This window comes from Aethalodelphis obliquidens, unplaced genomic scaffold (genome assembly GCF_003676395.1).
Source record: "Aethalodelphis obliquidens isolate GAN/ISIS:26980383/991018 unplaced genomic scaffold, ASM367639v1 scaffold118, whole genome shotgun sequence".
In the NCBI taxonomy this organism is placed as follows: Eukaryota; Metazoa; Chordata; class Mammalia; order Artiodactyla; family Delphinidae; genus Aethalodelphis; species Aethalodelphis obliquidens.
In genome coordinates this window covers 1868496-1882017 of record NW_020838062.1, presented here as the reverse complement: position 1 = coordinate 1882017, position 13522 = coordinate 1868496, and the positions used below count along the sequence as shown (strand labels likewise).

Sequence of the window (13522 nt, the reverse complement as noted above, 5' to 3'; positions counted from 1 at the left end):
CTGTGTTCCTGGTTTCTTGAGGCAGATTAGCTTATGGTTTTCCCTTTTTTAAAGACCATCTTTAAGACTTCTTTATGGCTATCAATTTCCTTCTAAGCAGCACTTGAGGAGTTGAATACAAGATTTCATTTATAAACATTTTCACTGTTGTTCAGTTCTAAGTATTTTCTAATATCCTTTATGGTTTCTTCTTTGTTTTCTTAAAAAAATTTAGCGGGTTTTCTAATTTTCAAATGTAAAACTTTATTATTAATTTCTAACTTAATGCCTCATATTGAAACAAGATGGTCTATAGGATATGAAATCTTTTTGTGTTTCTTGAGATTTGCTTTATGGCTTAACATATGATCATCTATTTTTGGTAAAAAAAAATACTGTTTGTTTACTAAGTGTTAAGTCTATGTGTATTCCTTACTTTATGCTTGTCAAAAGGATTCTTCACTTATTTTATCATACAAATTATTGGTTCTATTGGTCTTTCATTTACTGAGAATCTATGGGTTTGTCATTTTCTCCTTGTAATTCAATTTTTGCCTTACATATTTTGAGTCCATGTTATCCATACATAAAAATTAAGAATTTTTTTCACTTGATATACTCCATTTTTTAGTGTAATATTTCATCCTGAACAAAAGTGTTAGTCTTATAGTCCCTGCTGTCTGTATTTTATAGTTCTATGACTTTATTTTGCTGTCTGTATTTTATAGTTCTATGACTTTATTTTGATTAGGATTTATCCATACATATGTTTCCATCGCTTCATTTTCAACTTGTGTTTTCATGTGCCCTTAAGGTGTGACTCTTGTATACACATAACATACAGTTACATTGTTTATTTATCATTAGATTATATTGTTTTTTTCTACTATCTTATTTTATATATCCTTTTCCCCCATGTTTTTATATGCTTTATTTTTTCTTGCCTTCTATGGGATTGAGGCATTTTCTATATTCCCCTTGGTTTTTTCTCTACTCTTTTGTAAGTTTTGCATTTTATTTCTAGTATATTCTTAATGGTTACCTTAAATGTTGATATATATACTTGATGTTAAATTTAATATCTCCACTCTCCTCCCAAATAGTACAAGAATATATTAATCCATGTATCCCTACTCCCTCCTTCCATGTGGCTTACTGTAGTTATTTATTCCACTTTGTTTTTATAGTCCTTAATATCATTTGTAGAGAGCCATTATTTGTTTAATTTACCCATAAGTTTGTCAACACTTGTGCTCACCATTCCTTCTTGAATCTTCCTGCTGGTTTCATTTTCAACTATATGAAAAACTTCTTTTAGTAGTTCCTTTCCTGAGGATTCATTCAATCATTTTTTAATTCAAAAATATTTATAAACCAGCTACTATTGGTCAGGTAGGATTTTACGTGCTAGGAATATAGCAGTGAACTGAAGAAAATCTCTGCTCTCATGCAGCATCCAGGCTAGTGGAATGAAAGGAAGAGTAAGCAAATAAAAATACATTTTGTCAGAGCTATCTGACAAAATAATGCATGAAGAAAAATAATGCATGGTAAGGGGAAGAGGGATTACTATTTATGATAGGGTGGTCAAAGAATGCTTTTCTGATATGGAGACTTCTGAATGAGGCCTGAATACTGTACATGCCCCAGCCATGGGAAAATATTATCTTATTTATCTAAACTCATCTTTATTTTGAAACCACTCTCAAATGATAATCTAGTTGGCTATAGAATTCTTTTGGCTTCTATTGTTTTTTTCAAGAAGTCTGCTATCAAACTGCTGTTTCTTTGTAGATAATATGTCTTTTCTATTTTGTTGTTTTTAAGATCTCCTCTTTGGTATTTTTCAAATCCACTATGGTTGGCTTGGATATATTTTTTTATACTGAGCTTGCAAGTGATTAAGGTTCTTGAAGCTAAGGATGCTTATATTCAACAATTCTGAGAAACTGTCATCCATTAGTACTTTATTATTTTCCCCCCATTTTCTCTATTCTCCCACTTTAGAACTTTGTTAGAAATATACACTGAACAAGTTTTCTTCACATGTATTTTCCAGTTCACTAATCTCTCTTTAATAATATCTAATCTTCTGTGTAACATATCCATTGAGTTTTTATTTTCAGTGACTATTTTTCTTTCACAGAATATCTAATTCAAATAGACCTTTTTAAAATCTGTTTTTTCTTGCTTTTACCCCATAATGTTTGGATCTATTCTCATGTTCTCAATCTCCTTTGATACTTTTATCATTTTAATTATAGTTCCATTATAATATCTATTTGATTATTCTGTTATGTGAGGTTCTTGGAAGGGGTATAATTCAGCTACATGTTGTATCAGCTGACTCTTGCTTATTACCATTTCCTTAGGTGTTTCGTTGTTGTGGATTGTGAACTTCTTTTCAGAAAGCATTTATTTATGGCCATGTCTCTTTAGAGTGTTTGCTTTTGTAAGTCAATATAGAGGTATCCCCATCCTGAGACCTATTTTTATGTTAATTTCTTAGCTTTTAAGCCCCAAACCAAGTGTACATTTAAATATTGATCTCATATAAGATTAGGCTTGAAGTTGCTAAATCTCAGTAGAAATGCTTCCCCTAAACTCCTGTCCATTTCAGAATTCATGCTTGGATAGACAAGTTTCCTTTCTGAATTTTCATGTTGTTGACTGGTTTTATCTAGTTTCTTTTATGTAATTCACCCTTCTCCTGAGGTTGGAGCCCTTCAGGGTCTTGCTTTTATGTGGGAGTCTAATTCCAGATTTAAACCTGGCATAGTCCTGGCTTACACATGTTGTCCTGATATATAACTGTTGATAAAGCCTCCTCTCTCAAAAGTGTTCCAGTTTAGACAATAAATTATATAATCTTCTAATCCTTAGGCAGGGGTATTCTTGGTGTGCTGGAGGAGAAGAAAAGCCAGACTGGCTAATTTGTAGAGCTACAGGTGGTTGGAGAAGAGCTTAGAGAAGAAGACAAGGGTCAGTTTATGAAGTACTTTCTAAGTAAGAGAAAGGTATTAGAATTTATTCCAGGTATAACTGGAAACTATTAAGGAATTTTAAGCCAAAGGACTTTAAGTAGCTTCTGGCTGCTTCTTTGTTTTACCTGACTACCTAGATGTGTCCCCCATGCCTTGTGTAGTTTAGTCGTCAGTCAAAGCAGAGTTTCTACTCAGATTTTGGGACTTCCCTCTCAGTGGTTTTGTTTTTCTCCAAGGCTTCCCCCTGCATTTTCAGCTCTTTGGCCAGCTTTGAGCTCTGTCTTCTGAGGTATTAAGCCAATAATTTTTCTGATTTCTGCCTAACTCACAAACATCACCCACCACAGTTTTGTCATCTATCATTTAGTGGAAGACTCCCCTATTGTTTCTGCCTGCATTTTTTTCCATAGCCTCAGAGTTTTCACTATGTATGTAGTGGTCAGCCAGGTTTTGGGGTGAAGTATATACTCAGATTTGGGGTCCTATCCCCTCTGTGACTCTCTTGCTTCCAAGACTCCCACTCCTAAATTTCCATATTATTGGCCACTTTGAGCCATTAAGGCTGTGGTATCTGCCACAGAAATTCTAGGTTTGGGAGAGGACCTTTAGAAAAGAAAAGCCACAAACACAATTTTAACCTGTTGCTGCTGCCATCTTTTTTCTTTGTTTTAAAAAACCATCTCTCTTTTATTGAAAACACAGCAAGATGAAAGAATAAAATGGATTTGAATACATCCCTTCCACACAGATTTTTTGTGGGCATGGTACTAAGGATACAGTAGTGAATAAGACGCAGTCCCTGCCCTCAAACGTGCTAAAGTTTAGACATGAAACATGTCAGTTCTTCCCCCTCTTCTCTACACTCCTACCCTCTCCTGAAGGAAACCTAGGGCTGTCATCAAATCTCTGGTTGGCTTTTTCCAAAAGCTCCAATATCCCAAGGTTTCAGATGGGTGGGGCTGAGACTCTTTAGGAGCTAAAGTGAATTCAAGAGATTGCCTAAAAGTGAAAGTTCCTCTAGTCTCAGCATTCTCAGGTTTTTGTACTATAAATCATTATCCTACCTATTTATTATCTAGCTCCCAAGCTGTTAGCATATATAGTGCCTTTTTGCAGATAAGGAAATGTATCCCCTCTAGACAAATTACATAAATTTGGCTCCTCTGTGGACCAATTAGGGAAAGGCTCCCTTCCTACAGGCTTCAGCCCTTCATCAGGGTATGCAGTGCCTTGAGCACATGTGCTGCCATCTTTCAAGACTAAACTTTCTTCAAGTTTTTGTCTGCTTTCAATCATTCCCCATTGGTTTCAAATAGTCTGTATATCTATCTAGCTATATGTCCATAATTTTTAGTTCAAACTTTATAATTAATAGCTATAGGAATGTATATCCAAATGATTTAGTCTGCTGTTACCAAAACCTGGAACATTTATTGTAACTTTAATTTATGTTTAGATGAACAGCAATTTTGAAAATGTTCTTCATGTTTATTAGCAATTTTTATCCATTTCATGAATTTTCTGTTCATGTCATTTACCCATTTTTCTATTTGTGTGTTTGTTTTTATCTTATCTGTAAGAGTTCCTTATTTATTGAAGACAATAAGATATTAACTCATTAGACATATTGTTAGAGAATCAAATGAATGTGTTTTAAAATTTAAGGTTTTAGTTTTATGGTAATTGTTATATTGGCCTTTGATGTTCATATGGGATCATTTAGTAGAAGAGATAAGGTAAGGAGTTTGCCCTTATTAGAGATGCCACTGCATAGAGAAGGGAGCTCTTTCCTTTTCATAAGGCAAAGTCTTGTGTTCAGCTTGCATGATGTGCAGGGCAGTGTTGGCAGTGATCTTCCTAAGCAAAATCTTGTCAAACATATTATCTATGTACTTACTGATCACCAAGACATTTTTTCTCAATCATAATCATTTGCCCTACTTACTAGTAACTACTGTTAATAGACTGCTGCTTCTCTGCAGCAGAGGAAATACTGCAAAGTAATTAATATTTGCTAAGGGCACTGTGGGTCACTACCAGAACTCAACTGAAACATTGTTCTCTCTCTTTTTGTCCTTAGGAGTACACCATTGATGTATTTTTTCGACAGACATGGCATGACGAAAGACTGAAATTTGATGGACCCATGAAGATCCTTCCACTGAATAATCTCCTGGCTAGTAAGATCTGGACCCCTGACACCTTCTTCCACAATGGCAAGAAATCAGTGGCCCATAACATGACCACACCTAACAAGCTGCTCAGACTGGTGGACAATGGAACCCTCCTCTACACCATGAGGTCAGAGAGTGGTGCAGCTCATCTAAAGTATACTGGGGTAGGACCAGGATTGAAATCAGCATGTTTTAAGCTATCCATTGAAAATTCTGTCAAGGTTACAGATTAGAAATGCACATATAGGCATATACTTCCTAACACATTTGCAGGTATGCACACTTGCAGACGTATATATTATAGACACAAGTATAGAGAGTTGGCCAACAGGCACATGAAAAGCTGCTCATCATCACTAATTATTAGAGAAATGCAAATCAAAACCACATGAGGTATTACCTCACACTGATAAGAATGGCTATCATTAAAAAGTCTACAAATAATAAGTTCTGGAGAGGGTGTGGAGAAAAGGGAACCCTCCTACACTGTTGGTGGGAATGTAAATTGGTACAGCCACTATGAGAACAGTATGGAGGTTCCTTAAAAAACTGAAAATAGAGCTAACATATAATACATCAATCTCACTCCTGGGCATATACCCAGAAAAAACAAAAACTCTAATTTGAAAAGATAATGTGCACACCAATGTTCATAGCAGCACTATTTATAATAGCCAAGACATGGAAACAATACAAGTACCCATCAATAGATGATTGCTTTAAGAAGATGTGATACACACACACACACACACACACACACACACACACACACACAATGGAATATTACCACACACACAATGGAATATTACTCAGCCATAAAAAGGAATGAAATATTGCCATTTGCAGCAGCATGGATGGACCTAGAAAATATCATACTAAGTGAAATAAGTCAGGCAGAGAAAGACAAATATTATATGCTATCACTTATACATGGAATCTAAAAAATAATACAAATGAGTCTCTATACAAAACAGAAATAGACTCACAGACTTAGAAAACAAACTTATGTTTACCAAAAGGGGAAAGGGAAAGGGAGGGGGGAGGGATAAATTAGAAGTGTGGGGTTAACATATACACACTACTATATATAAAATAGATAAACAACAAGGACGTACTGTTATAGCACAAGAAACTATATTCAATATCTTATAATAACCTATAATAGAAAATAATCTGAAATATTTATATGTATATAGGTGTACGTGTGTATATATATATATATATATATGTATATATATATATATATATAAATGGAATCACTTTGCTATATACCTGAAACTAACACAATATTGCAAATCAACTATATTTCAATAAAAAATAGAGTTGGCCATATGAACATTTTCAGACACACAGAGATGTACATTCACAGTGTATAAATGTTTATGCATACTCAGAGACATGTGTAGACCAATACACAGGTATATACATAGTCAAGGGCATTTAAATACACAGAATTACAGCCATATACACAGGCATGAACACTGTGACAGTCAGAATAGCCTAGGTTTAACTGCAGCAACAAACTATCCATATGATGCAGAATTGTGAGAATCAAGTGAGATAATGAAACGTACAATGTTACATATATAAATACAAAATTATAGCAACATATATTTTATGCCACATTGTGTGGAAATGCTGAGGAGTTTCATATAAGTGCATTTCCACACAACTTAAGAATATAACTTTTAATATATATATGAATATATATTATATATAATGTATTTCATACTTTTCTGCTCCCAAAGCATAAAACCATCACAGTTTTATGTTTTTCATGACTCATTATCATTAGAGATTTTAGATATGTAAATTTTGCTTTTAAAAGAATAATTTTGAACACATTTCCAGTTCAGTAAGATTCTTTGCCCCAACATTAAAAACTTTCTTGGCTCTTGCTGTCAGTTGTCACTTCCTGAAGCTGCCTTCCACATTAATGAGTGATCTTTTGGTGCAGGTTCTGTGCATTTGTTATTATACACAATGAAACTCAAATAATGCATACCTGGTAAATATGTGATGAATACATGAAGTGTGCTTGCCTGTATGCTAGTCCTTCATTACTTTAAATTTACTATTTATTGATGTGCTTCTGAAAGAATTTGGGAGACAAGAAGATGGCCAAGGAAAAATGGATAGCAAGTCAATTGTTAGAAGTTGAATTAAAGAGGAGGAGCTGAGAGAGTAGAGGAAAGAATGATGGAGAAAAAGGAAGTGGATAGAACTGGGAAGAATAATGTGGAGAAGAGATCAATAAAATTAACATATATATTTATTTTATTGGTCTATTCCCAGAACTTTTATACACGCACACACAGATGAATTGATCAAGGAGAAATGGGTAGAGGAAAGAGAGACTATGAGAGGAGAGAAAAAGAATAGAAAATTTGAGAAGATAAGGCAGAAGATGAAATAAAAGTAAAAGGCTAGATATTAGAATATCCTAAAAGAAAAAGGAGAAATTGGAGTAAAGTATGCAGTAAATGGGAAGAAAGAAAAGAAGACATATAGAAGTAGGGAAAGGGACACTGGAGGGAGAGAAATTATAGATGGAAGAAAGATTAGTATTTTTCATCCATTCATTTATTCATTCACCAAACATGTTTTGAATTCCTAATACATACATGGCCCTGGACTAGGTTCTGGCTATGCAAACATTAAGAAGATATGGTCTTTGTCCTTAAGACAGTCACAATATAATACGGGGAAAAGGCTAATAGATAACCACAAAAAATTAACTGAAATGATAAAGTTATGAGTAATTATGAAAGAATAGAAAAGGGTCATCTAACTCATTCTTCTGGATCATGTTGAGCAAAGAGTCCCTGGATGAGGCAACACCTAAGTTCCTGATTATTAGTATTGGCATTAATTTTTGCTTTATTAGATAAGTAGAATGTGGTCAAGAAAATTGTATGTGGAAAGTGGAGGGAAGAGAGGAAGGACATTCCGGGTAGAGAAAACCAACTGAGCAGTTGCAGGAAATTGAATGGTATATTATAAGCAAGATAAGGAAGTGGTCAATTTTTTTAATGTTATATATGGCATCCTAGTTACTGTGTAAAGAATGCATTTGTAGGGAACAAGACTGGAAATAGGAAAGCTGATTAGGAGACAGATTAAATAGTCTAGATGAGGAGTGGTGAAGTTCTAATTCAGAGCAGTGGATTAAGATGGAGATGGGGAGATACACTGAGGAAATAGACAGTGAAAACAACCAATGTCAGAATGAGAGCAAAGAGGAGGAATTAAGGTAGAAGGCACCCAAGTAAAATGGGTGACTGATGGTATTACGAACTGGGGTAGATCATATGAGATTTAGGAAAAATTTAGATAGAATAAATCTGTGAGGTTAATTTTGGACAAGATAAGTTTAAGAAGATTGTAGATTATCCAGGGACAGAAGTCTAACAGTAGTTGGATATTCAAGTCATAAGGTCAGGAGAGAGACACAAGCAAGAGATGTAAAGTTTGGTATTGTCAGTATGGTGGGACAACCATGTGAATGCATATGATCACTTCAGGAAAGTATGTAGAGTGAGAGGAAAATCATGCCAAGCATCCAGTCATGTAGCATCACTATCATTAAAGCAGAAGGGAAGAAAGAGGAACCTATGATGGAGACCGAAAAGGAAAAGAAAGGAAGGTGTTAATAGAACCACTAGTGTGTAGTATCTTGAAAGCTAAGTGTGGTAGTCAATACTGCTACTTCCAATATTTCCAGTTCACTTCCCTCTGGGTATATGTTAGTATTTCACTTCCATAGAGCCTTAGACAAATGAATTGCTTTGGCCAACCAAATGTGAGTGGAAATAACATGTGTGATTTCTGAGGGAGGATTGGAAATTTTATTTATTTATTGCTTTTTTAACATGTACATTTCTTTATTTTCATCTCTGTGCAAAAATTTTACAGTTAGTGGAATCTATTATAACTGCTTCCATATCAGTACCTTCTGGAAACACAGTGATCACTCAGGAACCAGAATATTGTTCTTTTTAATTCATAAAATTAAGTATCATTTTACTCAGGATGAATTTGCAGCACTGGTCATAAAGTTCATTTATCTTTTTTTAAAAAGTATAGTTGATTTACAATGTTGTGTTAGTTTCAGGTATACAGCAAAGTGATTCAGTTATATATATTTTTTCAGATTCTTTGACATTATAGGTTATTACAGGATATTGAATATAGTCTCCTGTGCTCTACAGTGGGTCTTGTTGTTTATCTATTTTGTATATAGTAGTATGTATCTGTTAAGGATTAGAAACTCTTAAGAGCCAGTACATGATTTTCCATGTTCCTCTCCCCTGGCCACAGTGAGTAGCATTATGCCAGGTGGCCTTGGCTCTATCATTCTGTGTCCCTTATTAAAGATAACATAGAAAAGAACATCCCTCCCACAACCTGAGATAGACAAATAGTGTGAATGAGAAAGAAACCTTTGTGGTTTTAGGACACTGATATTTTAGGATTGTTACTGAATATTGATTGAACACATTTTGGCTAATATATTGAAAGGTAAAGGTTTTCAAAAAGATGAGAGTGATCAATAATAATAATACAATAATAGCATAATAAGTACAATAGTTGCCATCAATATAGTACTTACAATGTGCCATGCATTTTTATAATCATTCTACTTTTATGATCTTCATAACAAGTCTATGAGATAGATACAATTACAGGTGAGGAATCTGAGACACAGAGTGAGTAACATTTTCTAAGATCACCTAGGTAGTAAATGGTCAAGCATTCATACTCTGGCAGCTTGCCTGCAATTTTATGCTCTTTACTATTACTTATACATCTTTACAATATTGTTGGCTATTACAAAGATATCTACTAATATAGAGAATTGAAAGTATGTATTAGGTTTGGTAACATGGAAAACACTGGTGTTCTTCACGTACACTCTTTCAATGGAGTGATTAGTGCAATGAGGAGTTTTTATGAGTTGGCATAGAGGTAGTGGAGATAGTGAACATAGAAAATACTTTCTGGGAACTTGCTTGAAAATGAAAGGGATGGGTATATAATAGATATATTCAGGGGTAAAGGAAATAGTTATTTGTTTTGAATGGAGAGACTGGCACATATTTGTGAGATAGCTGGAAGGGGCTAGTAGAAAGGTAAAGGTTGAAGATACAGTAGAAATAGGGTTTTTCTGACATCAGGTTCCCAGAGAAAACTGTCAGGAGATGGTATCCAAACTACAGGGAAAGTTTTACTTGTAAAGGAAGAGGGATACCTGTTCTGACACTGCATGGAAGGACATGAAATTAGACATAAATGTTGAAAAGGAGGTGGGGAGGATAGGGCAGAGTAGAAGTCTGAATGGTTATAATGTATGAAGGAGAATTTGAAGAGACTAGAGCATAAGTGGAGGAATAGGTAGAATAGAGATATACTTGTAATAAAGTACATAAAGAGAAGAGTTTGAAGAGGAGATGACAGTGTACACAACTGTGGAAAGAATGGAGTGGAGTAGATATAAACAGAAGAGAGGATGTATGGAATGAGGTGGTTGGAGGGAAGTGTGATGGGCAGAAAAGGAACACATAGAGACTGAGAATAATAGAGGGAAAGAAACAGAGTGAATGAGGAGAACAGGATAGTGGAGAAACTGAATAATAAAAGGAAAAGAGAATAGAGGATAGGTTTAAGTTTTGGAGGAGGAATAGAAAAGAGAGAAGAAAGGAGATGGGAGGATGGGAATGTTGAAATATGAAGAAGAGAGGATGCAGACTGAGGAGGGCAGAAGATTAGTCACCTGAAAATAGAGTTGGATGAATGGGAAGATGACCATTAGGTCCTTCATTCTAGTCTGAATTGGACAAGAAAGTGGAGTTCGATAAGATAGAAGTCTATGCAGAATGCCCTTGTGCTTATTCTGAAGGACAGAACAGAGGAGGTACAGAAGTTCAGGAGCATGATGAAGCTATTGGTTCCCTTACACAGTAAATGCTTCACTGTTGACCCAGGAAGGTGGATCCAGAGGGAAACCTAGGTTCAAAACTTAAAATAAGAGCTTGACTCTATTTATCACCCCATAATTTATTTGTCTGGTGACCTTTTGCAAGACACAAATTATCTGCTTTCTCATTTTGATAATAATGTGGCTGCTGCCTGTCTTGTAGACACATGAAAAGCACAAATTGGATAAAGTCTGAAGAATACTTAGAATTTTTCAGGAAATGTCATTCTACAGCATTCCTCTCATTATTTTGACCCTTAGAGGTAGTATCTGGGGGCTTCCCTGATGGCGCAGTGGTTGAGAGTCCGCCTGCCGATGCAGGGGACACAGGTTCGTGCCCCGGTCCGGGAGGATCCCACATGCCACAGAGCGGCTAGGCCCGTGAGCCATGGCCGCTGAGCCTGTGCGTCTGGAGCCTGTGCTCTGCAACAGGAGAGGCCACGGCAGTGAGAGGCCCGTGTACCGCAAAAAAAAAAAAAAAAAAGAAAAAGAGATAGTATCTGAATTCCATAGGAAAATTAAAGAAGGACAACTTTTTAGAAAAATATGACCAAGCATTGCATGGCTGTATAACTAGGACACTTTAGAATCAAGCCTTCCCTTGCTTCATCTTGTGACCTCAAGACAACCGTAAAAATGCAGGCCAAAGCTCATTACCTGCTGTTTGCTTCAGCAGCACACATAGTAAAATTGAAACAATACAGAAAAGATGAACAGAGTCCAGGTCAAGATGATATACACATTTATGAGGTATTTTCCATTTTTTCAGACATGGATATAGGGAACTTTATTTCTATTAATGACATCTTATTTATTAATGAAGATATGGGGAAATACGTTCATTGTTGTGTTCTTTATACTTATTATATATAAATGTTGCATAATATATAATACAATAAAAAATGTTCCAGTGAGTATTTGAATAGGAGGGAAAAGTACTTTTTGAATTTAGCTAGATTTTATCTCATTCACTTGAATCATTCATTCAACATATTTATGAGTGCTATTGTGTTTAAGGCTTTGGGATATATGCTGAACTACAGAGATAAATAAGACACAGCTCATGCTCTTAGTGACTTTACTGTCTAGTAGTTAAAGAAAACATATGCACAGATAGCTGCACAATAATATAAAAGTCCTTAAATAGAGGCAGGTACAAAATATGATGGAATTACAGGGTAAAAAGCATCTAAAATCATGTGGAGACTTAAGCAGTAGGTGTATTTAGGTTAAAGCAGTTGAATTATGTTAAATGTTGCTTACACCACATTACATTGAACACTGTTTGGTTGCATTGTTGAAAGACATGCTTTTTTGTGAAACTTAATATAGGAGCTGTGTCTACAATTAAAAGTGAAACATTTGGAAAAAAAATCATGTGGAGACACCAAGGAAAGTTGTGAAAAGGAGATAATACTTATCCTGTATCTTGAATTTTAAAGGAAATATAGGTAACTATTAAACAGATGAGGGACAGGGTGAGGTATAGGAGGGTATTCCAGGGAGGGAAAATAGCATACACAAATGCAGGTATTTATGAGTTGACAACATGCATCAGAAAATTCATGTCTGTTGTTAGAACTTTTATTTGTTAATTATTCCAAAAATATTTCTTGAGGGCTTAATCAGACCCAAAGAGTATTCTGGGCACTAGGGATAAAGTGGTGGGCAAAAATAGATGTGGGTTCTGCTCTCATATAACTACATTCTATTGGGGAAAACAGTTAAACCATGATGAAAATGTAGAATATGTGCTATGATGAGGGAAGCACAGAGTGAAATATGCTTTATGAGCATCTAGCAGGGACAATGAAGTGAGTCTATGGGGAATATCTACAATGAATTCCAGAGGAAATAACTTTTAAACTGCAACTTAAAAGATGTGTAGAAGTAAATTATAATAAAAGATAGGGAAGAAATGTTCCAGAGAGAGAGAGTACAGCAGATATGAAGGCCAGAAGAATGAGCAGGGGAGGTAGTGATGATACAATAAAGAAACTTAAAAAAAGTTCATTGTGACTGAACTGTCACCTAATGCAATTTTGTGTGCCCAACACACAGTGAGGCCAAACAAACCAAACCATTGGAATTTTGTGCAGATAAAGGTTTACTGCAGGACCAAGCAAGAAGAATGGGTGGCTCATGCTCAAAAAACCCAAGTCTCCCCATTCTGATGGTTTTGGGGGAGAAGTTTTTAATAGGCAAAATTTGGGGTGATAGTTGTGGGATGTGTGACTTTTTTCTAATTAGTTGGTGGTAAGGTAACAGGGCAGTGGCTGATGGCTTGGTGTCTGGCAACATTCCTTATTTATTGGAATGACAGACAACATTCTTTGTCTACACTTGGAGTAAATGTGATAAGCCATGTGAATTGCTTGACATATGTCCTGCCACATGCCCACTGTGTG

At 35.3% G+C, this 13522-nt stretch overlaps 1 protein-coding gene and 1 pseudogene across 2 annotated transcripts in view; both read left to right on the top strand.

Annotated features, from left to right (window-relative positions):
- The window catches only part of GABRA3 (gamma-aminobutyric acid type A receptor subunit alpha3), a 154724-nt gene that overhangs the window by 71990 nt on the left and 69212 nt on the right, over positions 1-13522 (top strand). For both annotated transcript variants that reach the window (XM_027097958.1, XM_027097959.1), the window contains exon 4: positions 5044-5264. In XM_027097958.1, the coding sequence (XP_026953759.1) occupies positions 5044-5264 (221 nt within the window). The remainder of the gene's footprint in view (positions 1-5043; positions 5265-13522) is intronic.
- LOC113615541 (uncharacterized) lies at positions 11779-11879 on the top strand (annotated as a pseudogene).